The sequence below is a fragment of the Podarcis liolepis genome (assembly GCF_965112155.1).
Source record: "Podarcis liolepis genome assembly, chromosome: 13".
NCBI lineage: Eukaryota > Metazoa > Chordata > Lepidosauria > Squamata > Lacertidae > Podarcis > Podarcis liolepis.
In genome coordinates this window covers 52596064-52612147 of record NC_139573.1, presented here as the reverse complement: position 1 = coordinate 52612147, position 16084 = coordinate 52596064, and the positions used below count along the sequence as shown (strand labels likewise).

At 48.1% G+C, this 16084-nt stretch overlaps 1 protein-coding gene across 9 annotated transcripts in view; it reads left to right on the top strand.

The window, feature by feature from the left end:
- Positions 1-11244: 11244 nt before the first annotated feature.
- The window catches only part of EPHA5 (EPH receptor A5), a 253669-nt gene continuing 248829 nt past the window's right edge, over positions 11245-16084 (top strand). For 8 of the 9 annotated variants that reach the window (XM_083473140.1, XM_083473139.1, XM_083473138.1 and 5 more), the window contains exon 1: positions 11245-11626. In XM_083473140.1, the coding sequence (XP_083329266.1) occupies positions 11530-11626 (97 nt within the window). In that variant the 5' untranslated portion in view covers positions 11245-11529. Of the gene's footprint in view, positions 11627-13460; positions 13480-16084 lie in introns of those variants that run through there. The other variant, XM_083473135.1, reaches the window with a different exon arrangement.

The following is a 16084-nucleotide window of genomic DNA, read 5'->3' as shown; positions in this document are numbered from 1 at the left end:
TGAAAAGTGATCAGCAGCATAAATCTCCATTCAGCAAGCCAGTTAGGAGTTCCTCTTCAACACACGACTGAATTTAGAACTGCCAGGCTGCAACTTGAAGATCTATGCAGTACCTTGAAATCCCCTAATGTGCAGCTTCCCTCAGTTGCTCCCCACCTGTTCTTTCATCTGCTCTTCTCCTTCACCTGCTTGTGGAACGTTTGAGACAAGTGAGACAGGGAGGGAGATGACAGGGCCCAAGCAGAAACAACCAGGAGAATTTGCAACTGCCTTGTCCCTGTCAGGAGCACAGAGCTAAGGGCTGACAAGTACCTGGTACAGATGGGGATGTGGGCAGGCACAAAGGGAGAGCCAGGAAGCTTCCCATAACAGTGAGTTGCACCTGGTTCCTGGCTCATCATAAACATATGTGAGGAGACAGGCCTTCACATAGCCAGGTCCCAAGTCATCTAGGACATCAAGAGTAAGATGAACCAATGCAGATCAGATTTGACTGAAGTTATTTATGGTATTACTGCTCTCCCCTTCACCAGCTGGTGAACACCTTGGGAGCTACATTCTGCACCGGTTGAAACTTCTGGACCTCTATTTCTGTTGAAATATAGACTGTAAGACCTTTAAAATATGCCCTTCCCAGCTCCTTCCAAAGTTTTCCTCTTCCTTCGATGTAGGTTAAAAAATAGTTTACTTACAAACTCCCCAAAGGCCAGATTCATGTGCTTCAAAAAAGTTGCACAGGCAGTAAAACTTGGCTTTGTTACAAAGTGGTGCAAGTTCCTAAATTATTGGTAAAGGTAAAGGGTAAAGGGACCCCTGACCATTAGGTCCAGTCGTGGCCGACTCTGGGGTTGCGGCGCTCATCTCGCTTTATTGGCTGAGGGAACAGGCGTACAGCTTCCGGGTCATGTGGCCAGCATGACTAAGCCACTTCTGGCAAACCAGAGCAGCACACGGAAATGCCGTTTACCTTCCCATCGGAGCAGTACCTATTTATCTACTTGCACTTTGACGTGCTTTAAAACTGCTAGGTGGACAGGAGCTGGGACCGAACAATGGGAGTTCACCCCGTCGCGGGGATTCGAACCGCCAACCTTCTGATTGGCAACCCGTAGGCTCTGTGGTTTAGACCACAGTGCCACCCATGTCCCATAACTGTGTAACAACTGGCTACCAAAGAGGTGTACCCAGATATTTCTGGGTAGCACGCACACACACAGAGAGAGACTTGCACTTTGACGTGCTTTCAAATTGCTAGGCTGGCAGGAGCAGGGACCGAGCAACGGGAGCTCACCTCATCGCAGGGATTTGAACCGCCGACCTTCTGATCGGCAAGTCCTAGGCTCTGTGGTTTAACCCACAGCGCCACCCGTGTCCCAGAATTATTGGTACAGAAACTCAATAGTAGCTTGTGACAGCCATGCAGTCTGAGCTGAAGCAACCAGCTCAAACCTCTCCAGACTCTGAAGTTCACAGGTAGACTGGGGAGGAACAATAGGTTTGGTTACCCATTTCCTCCCTAAGGAAAGGGGAAGTGTCCTAGCTAAGCCTGGTAGGGCAGCTTACTCTATGGTATCAACCGCTTCATGCATTAACTTGATTTAACCCTGTTGGTTATATGAGGCTGGTTATCCAACCCATGGAACTTTTCATCGCACACTATCACTAAATTTGTAGGTGCCTGAGCAAACAGGCATTTGGGATTCTCCCAGCCCTGCTGTAAGCCGTTTCTATTACTTTGTGTGCTCTGTGAGGTTAACCAAGCTTTTTCTCCAGCTGCCCAATGCCCAATTAGCAGCATTCCCAAGCACGCTATCATTTAATACCAACCACTGCTGAGCAGCTGTTCCTTTCGAAGCTGTTTGCAGTATGTGGAGCATTTCACACTGGCTTCACAGCTACTTCATAGAATCATAGAATCATAGAATCATAGAGTTGGAAGAGACCACAAGGGCCAACCCCCTGCCAAGCAGGAAACACCATCAGAGCACTCCTGACATATGGTTGTCAAGCCTCTGCTTAAAGACCTCCAAAGAAGGAGACATCATTCTGAAGAAACATCTGCACAAGTCATGAAGGAAGCACTGGCAAGATGGTGTGCTGGGACGCCAGCTAACACTCGTTTTGTGCATTGCAAAACCCTCATAAAACCTCAACAAATATGACTTAGGTCAGGGGTCAGCAACGTAAGGCCCATGGGCCACAAATGGCCCGCGGGGGTCGTTTAACTGGCCCATGAGCCACCCCTGAACTGAGCCACCCTTTCGGCGAGTCCTCACGTACTGCGCTAAACCGGCACAGCGCAGCGCAGGGACTCGCTTCCGCGGCACCAGAAATCACGTCCGTGGAATCTGGCCCACAGAGGGATCTCCGCTGGAGTGAACCGGCCCAGGTGAGGTAAACCTTGCTGACCCCTGACTTAGGTCGTGCTATCTCACCCACTACCCACCACTCTAGTCCTTATTACAGGGAAATGCCAATGGGCATGTTTGGTGAGGGAAAGAAGAATTTGGCTCGCAGAAACGGCAGCATTAATCAGGAGAGTGTGGAATCCTGATGGGCAATGTTGCTAGTCTCATGAAAATTCTTTTGCTTTGGTAGAAATTCGTCAAAGGTTTCACCTGAGGAGGAACCCCCAAATTTGATTAATGTTTCACTGCGAACAAAATTTCAGCGTCAACTCACAAGCTTTAGTTCACTGACCAGCATATTTCTTCCTGGTAGCTAGCTGCCCCGATTAAGATCTGGAGAAGCCCTGAGCCCTCCAATGTGTGGAGTGGCCCCAGACCTGAGACTGGATGAGGGCAATGAGCTGAGGAACGAGGTGCTAAGAACCACCACAGCGGGCTTAAGATAAAAGGAACACCAGCCCTGTTGCCAGGCAACAGAGACCTAGTCTAGATACTGGCAATTATGAGGAAGCTGATGAGGAAACACCAAGTGAGTATCAGCTGGTGAAGAACTGGAGATGGGAGGCGGCATTTAAGAGCTATAGGGAGCAGGCCAGAGATTAATCCCTTGGCGTTCATTGGGTGCATGTTCCCCTCCCATGAAAGAAAGAGGGGCAAAGTTGGTTTCCATCTGATCCCTGTCTGAGTGAAAGCCCTGGTCCAAGAATCTCACGTTACTAAGTCCTGCTATGATTCCCCATCCCACCACATTCTTTGATAGCTGAGCAATAAGCCAGCTTCCAGAAAGCCCATTTCACCATTCAAGGACCAGTTCAGCGCATTTCTCTGTGACATCAGAAATCCATCAGACTCCACCGATAAAACCAAAACATCTTCAGCTGGGGACTTCCCCCTTGACTCTACAGTCATGTTGGCATTTTACTTCCTTCTTCCCAGGTCAATGGTTGATGCTCCTTTTTAGTGCTCACCTTGGAACAGACCCCACTCCCTCTAAATAGCCCATGTTTGAGGCAGCTTCCATTGATTTCCATGGGGCTTGTGCAACAGAAGAGCCGTTTAGATCAGGCATAGGCAACCTCAGCCCTCCAGATGTTTTGGGACTACAGTTCCCACCATCCCTGACCACTGGTCCTATTACCTAGGGATCATGGGAGTTGCAGTCCCCAAACATCTGGAGGACCAAGGTTGCCTATGCCTGGTTGAGATTGCGCTCCTTTACTGCTATTTCCAAGTTTCAGCGCAAGTCACAGTATTGTCCTGTTGGACCCTCCCCTCCTTCCAGAGCAATGAGAAATTTCAAGAGTATAGCGGCTACCTGGGTTCAGTTTCTTTGGAAGAAAGTCACAGAAAGCTTATGGCGTTTTGTAATATCTCATTATTTGAGTTTATTTACAAATATACTAGTTGAGCACAGGTGGGGGCACAGCTCCAACGGAGAAATTCATTACCCCTCATCAGATCTCCAGAGAGGAAGCCCTGCAAGGATACTCTTTCGTGGAGTTACAAAGTCCCAAAACAACCCCCCCTCTTTTCATGTTCACATTACAAACACTGCAGTCTTCCCCTTTGTTTCCTCCCTCCCACAGCTACATTATATTGTACCTAGCTGGGTAGATTATTTTATTTATATTTATAAAAAGTGTCTCTATACCACCCTCTTACAAAATAACAGGGCAGCGCACAGCAATATAAAAAACTTTAAAGACAACCAAGAATGATCATTGAAATGACTGGCTGCTCAAGAAAATTGTAAACAACTGCATAGACCTGTGGGCAGGGGAGGCTTGCCCTCTTCTTTGAACCATTTCCTTCACCTTCAGCTTTTCGGACCGGTGTGCCAGTGAGGAGCAATTGTGTAAGGTAAAGGTAAAGGGACCCCTGACCATTAAGTCCAGTCACAGACGACTCTGGGGTTGCAGCACTCATCTCGCTTTACTGGTCGAGGGAGCCGGCGTTTGTCCACAGACAGCTTCCAGGTCATGCGGCCAGCATGACTAAGCTGCTTCTGGTGAAACCAGAGCAGAGCATGGAAATGCCATTTATCTTCCCACCGGAGTGGTACCTAGTTATCTACTTGCACTTTGACGTGCTTTCGTACTGCTAGGTGGGCAGGAGCTGGGACCGAACAATGGGAGCTCACCCCGTCATGGGGATTTGAACTGCTGACCTTCTGATTGGCAAGCCGTAGGCTCTGTGGTTTAGACCACAGCACCACCCGTGTCCCATAACTGTGTAACAACTGGCTACCAAAGAGGTGTACCCAGATATTTCTGGGTAACATACACACACACACAGAGAGAGAGAGAGAGAGAGAGAGAGAGAGAGAGAGAGAGAGTCCAATTTCATTGCCCTAATGCTGGTTAGGTTTCAAACATGATGCTGTATCGCCCACCCCTTTCTATGGGATGTAGATTTGAGATCCAAGGAAAGATGCAAAGAGCAACAGTAACACAATATATGAAGTGATAGTTTTAGTAGTAAACATTAGCAGATGTACATTGGAGTGTATTAAGAAGAAACTAATCCACAGCAATAAATCCCAAGAATGCACCTGACTGTGCCAAGTGTATATTTTCATGGGTGATAATAAAAGGAGAGGCTGACATTAAAGTTTGCTCTTGAAAGAAGGAGGCAGTACGGTGATGTGATGAGACTTAGATGGCAATGATAAAGAGGCAGCAAAGGAGAAGCTGGTGAAGGAGGATCAAGAGCTTAATCCATTTAGATGTTCAAAACCTGAAACATGCTCTAAATTAAATTAAGGCCTAATGCATTGTTGTCCTACTGTAAGACATTTGCAAGAGCATGCTCAGAAATAGGAGGTCAAATAATGTAATACAAGCACCACCAGAGCTTCCAACCAAAGCTTGGGGGGCATCAAGGCACAATTCAGTAACTCAGAACCTTGAAAGGGTGAATTTATCAAGCACAAGCCACTCGTCTCTTTGTCCTAAGCTCCAACCGCAACAAATATTTAAGCACTTATACTCGTTTGCTCCCAATTTCCTTTGCTTCTCCCATCCTCATGGCTAAAATTTAGGCTGCAGGTTCCTCAGAGAAGCGTTGTCTTTTTAGCTTGTGCCATTCTGTAAAGTGTCGCTTTGTTCATGATGCAATATAAATGAAAAGTAACACTTAATGTCAGAGACATGGCCAGCAGAGAGGAATCTGCAGAGGGGGAGGTAGAGGCAGAGGGAAATAGAAACTTGATTCTTTCATACAACGAAAGTGAGGTAAGCCCTTCTCACTCTGGAATGCTGCCTGTAAGTTTTCGCAGCAGAACAGAGATGAAGGAGCAGGATGCAGGTGGTAGGAGGGAGTAGTAGTAGTAGTAATAATAATAATAATTGTTATTATTTATTTATTTATTTATTTATTTATTTATTTATTTATACCCCGCCCATCTGGCTGGTTTTCCCCAGCCACTCTGGGCAGCTTCCAACAAAATATTAAAATACAATAGTCTATCAAACATTAAAAGCATCCCTAAAGAGGGCGGTCTTCAGATGTCTGCCTGGTTCCCTGTAACTTGGCTTCTTGCAGTGAGGGAACTGCCAGAAGTCCAGTCAAAGGCGACTATGGGGTGTGACACTCATCTCGCTTTCAGGCCAAGGGAACTGGTGTTTGTCCACAGACAGCTTTCCGGGTCATGTGGCCAGCATGACTAAACCGCTACATAGAGGACCATGATGGAAGCCAGAGCACATGGAAGCACTGTTTACCTTCCCGTCGCAATGGTACCTATTTATCTACTTGCACTGGCATGCTTTCAAAATGCTAGGTTAGCAGAAGCTGGGACAGAACAGGAGCTCCCTCCGTCACATGGATTTGAACCACTAACCTTCCGATCAGCAAGCCCAAGAGGCTCAGTGGCTTAGACCACAGTGCCACCTATTCCCTACAATCCCTAAGACAGTTGGATAGCACCTTGTGCACCTCCTTCCGGCAACTCCTGCAGCTAAGCTGGTAGCAAATGTATTGCTCTGCTTTTCTTTGGACCACTTCATCATACAGTCCTGTAAATGGCACTGGCTGTCAGCTTCGTGTTCCGCAGACTGTAGACCTCAACAGGGAAGAAGTTAGGAACAAAGTTAGAAGAAGTTGCCATCATTCTCCATCTTTTTGCCTTTTGCCTGACACTCTCAAGGGGGACTAGCTGCCACTGGGTTCCTGTTTATGTGGTGTGTGTGTGTGTGTGTGTGTGTGTGTGTGTGTGTGTGTGTAACACACATATATTTCAGGCCTGTGTGCTTTTTGCTAACTTTGCATGTCAAAGGTGGCAATCTCTTTCCTTGAGAGAAGAAAGGAGGGATGGTTGTGTTGATGCATCCCAAGTTAGATATTTCTAAGTCTTATTATTTCAAAGTGAATGCTAAGCATGTGTTTGAATCTTTCCCATTGCAGTGTAACAAAAGTGCTGAATTGTGCCCATTGTAGTTGTGAAATATTACAAAAAAAGGAAATACACAGCACAAATGTTTTTAGAATGGAGCTGCTTTGTTGCTGTTATGTTTGAATCCTGCTTCCTGCCTTTGAAAAGTCTTTTCCTTGCCCCCTTATTCACAGTTGAATAGCACACAGTTGTGCAAAAATTTATTACCTGCAGCAGTTCAGACCTTGTCAACAAATGCATTGTAAGCTGGATGGCAATAACTGCTCACTTTACTATACTGGAAGGATGACTGGTTTTGGCATAGCATTCCCGGAAGGACACTGTGGGAGTTCTGGGAATGACAGATATAGGCATAAGGTTGTTGGGTTTTTTAATCAGGAAAGATGAGACATCAGAGTATACCAGTGCTAAGCAAGGCTAAACGATGACTTATTAGAAGATTATAAAACTCTGTAAGTGCCAAGAGGAAGTAAATGTCAAAGGCTAAATAAATTTTATTTCAGCACTGTCATCTGTGAGCATTCATCCAATGCAACCCCCATTTTTTCAGCAGAGCGGATGCCAGTGTGGTATCTACCCAAGAGTTCTTGAAAGAACTCAAATATTATTGTTAAAATATTAAATTGCTGGTCTTCTTTATATAAAAAAGGAATATCTCCAAGACTGGCTACCAGAGGACTGGAATTCAGGTAACACGATGCCAAGATTTAATAAGAGATCCAGCAGGGATGGTTAAATTAACTTCTGCTCCCAGTAAATTGGTGGATAGCATTATTTAAGATAAAACTATAGAGCACAGAACAGAAGAGGCCTCGCTGAAAAAGACTCAGCATGACTTCTTCCTCACAAATCATTTTAGAGCTTTTGAGAGCTTCAGCAAAGCATGTGGAGACAAGGCAAGGCAAGCTCCAATCAAAGTGCTCTCTGGTTTCATCTCCTCTGTTGGCGAGCCCCATTGGGAAGACAACAGAAGAGGAGCCCTGTTAGATCAGACCAGAAACCCATCTAGCCTTCTTCTTCTTCTTTGGTGATCAGTTGTAGCCGAGTAAGACTGTCTTCCATAAACATGGTTTTAACAGTGAGTCTGTAAGTGACTGTGGAGGCTAATTCTGGATCCACACATCCTACCACACAGTGGGGACATAAGTTTCTGGGTGGGAGTTGATCATGGTGAGGGTTTGCCAAGTGTGCCTTACTCTTAGCGTGTTTCTCCCTTTCGTCCTGAGTTTGAGCATCTTCAAAGTCAATGACACCTTTGGTAAAGGCTGTTCTCCAACTGGAGCACTGGAGCACTTCTTCTTCTTCTTCTTCTTCTTCTTCTTCTTCTTCTTCGCCAAGCGGAACCTGCAAGCAGGACATAAACACAAAAGCTGAGCTCCCAAGCAACATATTTTTACATGCCACCCCAATCTCTAAGTGGTGTGAGATTCCAGGTGTACCAGATGTGCTTACCAGGGTCTGTCAGGGGCAGATTTAGGGCTGTGTGCCCCCACTGGGCACTGAGAAGGAGATGTGAGGCTCTGACAAGCTCCTAGGGTCCTCCCTGCTCCTTCCCAAAACCTAGTTAGAGCTTTCCCAGCTTTGGGAAGGAAGTGGTAGGGCTCTAGAACCCTGCCAGAGCCCTCGTGCCTCCTTCCCAAAGCCGGGTGCCTCCTTACCCACCTTCAGGAAGGCAGCATGAGGGCTGGGGTGGGGAGGGGTGCCAAATTTTGGGCTCACACAGGGCACCATTGTACCCAAGTCTGCTCCTGGGTCTGTGTTTCCTTTTTGACAATGAGGCACGGTGAGGTTCTGGGATGTCTTTATGACCCATGGTTTATTTACACATATATACAACCTGAATTCAATGGAGGAATCCCCAGCATTACATTCGAAGAGGTTCTGGCCTCTCCCATTGCTGCCTTACTAGGTTCAAAAACAGACGTCAGCATCCTGCTTTTCTGACTCTCTCTCCAGCCCAAAGCTTAGTAACTCTGTTTCTTAACTTGTAACTGCCATTCTAAACTCTTAACTCTCCTAAAAACACCGGTCCTACCTTTAAAACGAGATGTTATTCTGCCCCCACCCACCCCCGCTGCTGTTTACCCATTCTTGCTATTTATTTCTACAGCTGTATTTTATTATTTCTTTTTGCGGCAACCGTGTTTTCATCAAAAGTTTTGATTTTACAAAAGTTTGTTCATGTGACGTGGGCTGGCTAAGGATGCCTAACACATGGCTTCCGCCAACAAAAATAATCCTGGGAACTTTAGTTTTCATAGAATCATAGAATCATAGAGTTGGAAGAGACCACAAGGGCCATCGAGTCCAACCCCCTGCCAAGCAGGAAACACCATCAGAGCACTCCTGACATATGGTTGTCAAGCCTCTGCTTAAAGACCTCCAAAAAAGGAGACTCCACCACACTCCTTGGCAGCAAATTCCACTGTCGAACAGCTCTTACTGCCAGGAAGTTCTTCCTAATGTTTAGGTGGAATCTTCTTTCTTGTAGTTTGGATCCATTGCTCCGTGTCCGCTTCTCTGGAGCAACAGAAAACAACCTTTCTCCCTCCTCTATGTGACATCCTTTTATATATTTGAACATGGCTATCATATCACCCCTTAACCTCCTCTTCTCCAGGCTAAACATGCCCAGCTCCCTTAGCCGTTCCTCATAAGGCATCGTTTCCAGGCCTTTGACCATTTTGGTTGCCCTCCTCTGGACACGTTCCAGTTTGTCAGTGTCCTTCTTGAACTGTGGTGCCCAGAACTGGACACAGTACTCCAGGTGAGGTCTGACCAGAGCAGAATACAGTGGCACTATTACTTCCCTTGATCTAGATGCTATACTCCTATTGATGAGGCCCAGAATTGCATTGGCTTTTTTAGCTGCCGCGTCACACTGTTGGCTCATGTCAAGTTTGTGGTCAACCACAAACTTCTCACACAGCTACAATTCCTCACACCTTTTATCAAACTAGGGCTCCTAAGGTTCTTCAGAGGAAGCCCAGTGTTTAAAAGTGTGGTGTGGAACCGGAATGGTATTCTACCTCTAGGATCAGGGACAGAAAGCAGCAGGCCTTGTGCTTGTGGGCTTTCCAGAAAGGCGTCAGCTTGGCCACGGGGGAGAGAGGACAAGATGACCCTCAGGGTCCCTTCCAACTCTACAATTCTATGATTCCAACCTCCATGCGGATATTTGAAGACGGCTATCATGTATCTCGGGCTCCTGTTTTCCAGGCTGATCATACCCAAGTCCTTCAAGCGTTCCTCATAAGGCTTGGTTTCCAAACCCTTGATCATCTTGGCCTCCTCTGCACACATCCCAGCTTGCAAACCTTATTAAATTGTGGCACTCAGCACTGGACATAGTACTCCAAGTGGGGTCCGGCCAGGGCAGAATAAAGGTAAAGGTAAAGGGACCCCTGACCATTAGGTCCAGTCGTGACCGACTCTGGGGTTGCAGCGCTCATCTCGCTTTATTGGCAGAGGGAGCCGGCGTACAGCTTCCGGGTCATGTGGCCAGCAGGACTAAGCTGCTTCTGGTGAACCAGAGCAGCGCCCGGAAATGCCATTTACCTTCCCGCCAGAGCGGTACCTATTTATCTACTTGCACTTTGATGTGCTTTTGAACTGCTAGGTTGGCAGGAGCTGAGATAGTGAAATGGGAGCTCACCCCGTTGCGGGGATTTAAACCGCTGACCACCTGATCAGCAAGTCCTAGGCTCTGTGGTTTAACCCACAGTGCCACCCACATCCCCAATAGAGTGCAGAATAGAGGGCAGAATAGAGTGGGATTATTACTCCCCTTGAGTAATAATCAAAAACCTAGAACAGCATTAGCTTTTTTTGCTGCTGCATCACACTGTTGGCAAGGCTTGCTTTCCACATTGCTTTCCACATGTACCACTGGCAAGCCAGGTGACCCTCATCTGACATTTGCGTAGCTATGTGCCGATCCTGCCAATGCGCCGATCGTGATATGGGTCGCTATGTTAATTCGTTTCGTTCGTTTGGGCCCAGCCGGTCTCCTTCAACTTATTCGCATGTCCTTCACGAAGACTGCCTCTACCATTCAACCGCCCGCTCGCCCCGGGCAAGCCGCGCTCTCCAGCTCACCGTTTGCGCAGCGCACGGTCAGGACGCCGATCGCCTTTCCAAGGCCGTCGAGAGGGAATCCCAGGCAGCTCATGCGAAAATCCTCGAGGGCCGCTATGATAAATGCTTTTTTAAAAAAACACATCACACATTCCTCTTCCTCCCCACTTTGCGCGCAAGAAAGGCGCACCATTTAGTTCCATAGCCGCGCGCTGGCACCCTTGGGAACCAGCTTGGGGGGTCAGAAGAGAGGACCCTCTGGCAGCTCCACCTTTTTGGCGATGCTAGCGAGGGGGAGGGGGGTCGTCAAGGAAAGGGGAGGAGCCAAGGGCGGGGCTAAGCGCGCCGCCCCTGCCCCCTCCGCCGCGCTGGTGGCTGCGCGCAGCAGCAGCACCAAGGCGAAGCAGGAGCTCAGAGTTTCGGGCGCGCTGCTGGAGACGCGCCGCCGGGGCTTCCCAACACCGTCGCCATCCCCGCTCGCTACCGGGACGGAGGACGAGGAAGAGCGGCTACAGGGCCAGACGCCGAGCCGAGGAGGTTCCGCAGCGTCTCCGGCGAGGAGGAGAAGGCGGAGGAGGGCGACGACCCGGCCGAGGCAGCCGCCGCCGCAGCAGCAGCCCGCGCACGGAGCCCATCCCGGGCGGAGCGAGGATGCTGCGCGCCCGCCCGCCGGCGCCGCCTCTGGCGGTGCTGCTGCCGCTGCTGCTCCTGCCCGGCGGGACGCTCCGGAGCGCGGCCGGCAGCCAAGGTGAGCGCGCCGGGCGAGGGATCGGGAGGGCGCCGGGCGTAGCGGGGCATGGGGGGGGGGCGAGCGAGCGAGGGAGCGCTTGTCGGGGCGCCCGTGACCCTTTCCTGGCGGCCCGCATCGGGCTTCGCGGGGCTTCGGAGGCGCAGTCCATCCAGCTGCCCGGATGGGAAGGATGAAAATAAAAAGGGCAGCTTTCTCCACGTTGCTTCTTCTCTTCCAGCCCGTCTTCTCAAGGGTGAGGAGAGGGGTTTGGGGCTTGTCCGGCAGAGTTCATGATAGAATGGGACAGTTGGAAGGGTCTACCAGGGTCATCGAGTCCAGCCCCCTGCAGTGCAGGAATCTGCCCAACGCGGGAGTCGAACCCACGACCCTGAGATTAAGATTCTCGTGCCCTTCCGATCTGGGGGTTGTGCCCACGATCTCCGCCGTATCAGACAGGCGCCCGGAGGCAATGCACTCTGCACCTGCTCAAGGGCGCCCTGGCGTAGGTTTGACACATCTTCCCGGGTTTGTTGCGGGTGGGAGGTAGCGGTGCTGGAGATGGGAGCTTGGGCAAAGCACTGGCATGAAGAGAACTCATCTTTTTCATCTCCCCCCTCTCATCTCTAAGATCATTTCAGTAGCTGCTTCTCTCGCCTTCGCTTTTCTCTGCCCCCCCCCCCGCCGCCCCCACTTGCCCTCTCATCCTCCCGACTGGTAGGGGCAGTGATTTTTTTCTGGGGGGGGACGCATACCCCTAAACATTTTGGGAATCTAAGTTTGGCCTCGCTGAGGGGCAACATTTCAATATGATGAGTAGGAAAATGAGAGTACTGTACCCCTAAACATTTTTTTTAGGGGGGAAAAACTCTGGGTAGAGGGGTGAATAAGAGCAGCACTTTTTGCGGGGGAAAGAACTTGCCTGGCTCCTGTTACATCCAGGCAGAAATCTCCCCAGCGAAGGTTTTCCTCATTGTCCCCGTCCCCCCCCAGACCAGGAAAATCTTCACCTGCTTTTCATGCCTACATGCTTGGCTGATGTTGATACTGAAGCAGAGGAGCAAATATATATATATATATATATATATATATATATATATATATATATATATAATGGAAAAAAGGAGGTTTTTTAAAAACCTAGAGGTAAAAGTGTGGGCAATTTTTTCCTGATCTTTCACTGCAAGTGTGTGAGTGAAGATTTGTTTGCATTTTAATCTAAGCAACTTCTGGTTATACATACAGTATAAAGGGGTGGTAGTTGTTTTGCAGAATACAAGGGGGGAAGTGGCCTTCTGAGTAGGACTCACACTGATAGCTGATGGTCCAGAAAGAACCGTTTTCACATAATTGCAAGGTACCCCTAAGGGTCATCTAGACCAACCCCTGACGACTCAGGAATCTCAGCTAAATCATACATGATTTCAGCATCTTTCCATGATTGTGGTGGCCACCGCAGGCTTAGAAGACTTTGCTTCAGTGGGCTGTTCAATACCGTTTTTGTCTTATTTGAGCCAGCAGGATCACACAGTTAGAAGAGAAAGAAGATTCAGCGTGTAGAGCTGTGGAGATCAGTGGCGTAGCGTGGGGGGTACAGGGGGGGCCGGCCGCACCGGGCGCAACATCTGGGGGTTAGGGTTAGGGGGCGCAAATCCACGGGTTAGGGGGCGCAAATCCATGGGTTAGGGGGCGCACATCCACGGGTTAGAGGGCGCAAGTTACTTGCCTTGCCCCGGGTGCTGACAACCCACGCTACGCCACTGGTGGAGATGGCTCTTTTGGAGTGCAGGGGATTAGTCTGGGAGAAGAAGTGCTTCCCCTCAGATTCTGTGGGGCTAGGATGATCAAAGAAAAACCCAGCACCCAGAAATCTGGTTGTCTGCCTGTCCCTTCCTAAGGCATATGTCTGCGTCGGTGGCAATAGCTGGCAGGTCTTATTCCTAGCTCTTATCAACTGAACAACCCCCCCTCTATAATTTTTTAAATATAATTTTATAAAATTAAAAGTTGAAGGTGCCTTTAGAATTCCTGCATGTGAGTTGGTTGAAGGGTATGGGAACGGCTTGATGCATTTAGATGGAAAAATAACTCCAAAGTGACTTATTTGTAAAGCTACTTCGTATGTATGAAAGCCAGTTCATTCTGCTCACTTAACTTGAGCTGTATGAAGTCTGTATAAAGAGGTGCTTATAAATGACCTGCCCTATTTTTATAGCATTTCCCCCCTCCAGATTCTAGTATGGCGAGCTTAAGTGGGGGTTATAAGACCCAGGTGCCATTTTTGCATGTGTTGGGTCAAAGGTGTGAGGGGGGGAGGGAGCAGAAACTCCTCAGCGAGGGGTGAGGAAACCCAGTTCTTCCTGCCACCAAAGAGAAGTGGGATTTCTTATCTCTTTCAGTTACTTTCATAATTCCTGGGATGATAGCCTTTGCTGTGCAATGAAATCAAGATACAGTGAGATCTGATGGGAGTGTTTGTATGTGCTGGGAACAGGACAGTAAATGAGCAATTTTGCAACAGGAAAGCCAGATGCTTTTGGAAGATTATTGGCATCTAATAGTTCTTTTATTTTGAAGCCAACGCATAACAAGGTTTGTTGCTAGCTTATAGAGATGAGGATTGGTCTTGTTATATTGCGTGGTTTGATAGTCAGAGCCTTACTGGCGATGCCTGTATGTGATGTGAGCTGAGAGAAAGGTTTCCTGACTATCACCCAGAAGAAAATGATTTGTCAAAACAAAACAAAACTTTCTTTATAGGTGTAATCCCACCCCCATGGAAAAGCCTAAATTGTGGTGTCTGCAACAAACTGCTGCAGTGTTCCCGTCAGCCATTCTCTCTCAGCAGGACATTTCCTTTCTGTGGCTACTGAGGGTGTTTAGCTTTCACTGCCCCCTGTTTCAAGACTGTCATTTTGCAAACCTCAGTGATATCTCCTCCACCCTACAGTTGCCCTTTTTTTGGGGCTGCAATGCTGTCGGCACCGAACACATGAGTTTGCTGTTAGAATAAGTTATTGTAACACCTGAATACTTGTGCATGGGGTGTTAGCCTCAATAATTAGAATAGCTGTGTCTATAGTTATATTGATGTTTGATTGAACTGTTTGATCTGCCCTTTGTGGAATAATATTTCTGTGCTGAATGCTATCATCTGGATGACTGAATGGAGGATATGAGGCATTTCTAAGACAAAGGCATTTTACCTTGCTCACCCCCCCCCCCATGATCTGCACTGATATGGTAATGAGAGGCTGGTGGATTTGGGGCTTGGAAAATGTCCACAAGCATCTTACTTAGGAGAATGGTTGTGAAATCTGCTGGGAGTCCTTTCTTTGTGGGAGAAATCTCCTAAGCCAGGTCTCCATTGCTGATCATATAGAGAGATGGGATCAGTTCGGAAATAAACCCAAACTGTGGTTTGTGCTAATTACACTTTGCAACCCAAGGCCAAGGGACACGGGTGGCACTGTGGGTTAAACCACAGAGCCTAGGACTTGCCGATCAGAAGGTTGGCGGTTCGAATCCCCACGACAAGGTGAGCTCCCATTGCTCGGTCCCTGCTCCTGCCAACCTAGCAGTTCGAAAGCACGTCAAAGTGCAAGTAGATATATAGGTACCGCTCCGGCGGGAAGGTAAACAGCGTTTCTGTGTGCTGCTCTGGTTTGCCGGAAGCGGCTTAGTCATGCTGGCCACATGACCTGGAAGCTGTATGCTGGCTCCCTCGGCCAATAAAGCGAGATGAGCGCCGCAACCCCAGAGTCGGCCATGACTGGACCTAATAGTCAGGGGTCCCTTTACCTTTACATGGTTAAGATCTCCCCTATTTAGCACTTGTCTCTAGACATAGTGACCAATAGAGATGGATCAGTAGCATTGCTACAGTTTGCCAAAGCATATATTACACCAAAGTGCATTTAACACATATTGTGGCTTTTTATTTGCTAGATGACCACAAACCACGGTTTGCCAATGCAGTGCCATGCCATATCATGGTTTTGCTTCCTCAACCATGGTGTGGCACGATTTCTGAATTAAGTCCTAGACTGACAGAGTTTCCTGATGGGCAATTAGGTGTATTTGTAAATACAATATACTGTATGTGTGTGTTTTCAAAAAGTTGGCACTCCCAGAAAGATGGATTGAGGTAGGCAAAATATAGCTAGGAAGTGATTGTATTTATGCAGAAATCAGTTTATTTATGCAGAGATCAGTTGATGCTATAATTTTGCTCCGTGCAGCATGTTTTAGTGAGGGGCCTGGGTGTCTTTCTGCTTAGATGGAAAGCATGGGTTTGTTCCCTTAGGGAAACATAGTTTCTGACTGGAAAGTACTTGGTCAAAAAGCCCAGAGTTGTGTGGCACAGTGCTGACTGAAAATTTCAGCTCCAGGAGAGAGTCAGAGCTGCTGTAACAGACTGTTTTCCCAGATCCATCTTTTGGGACAGTGTACCTTGCAGCTCATAACTTTGAGATGTGT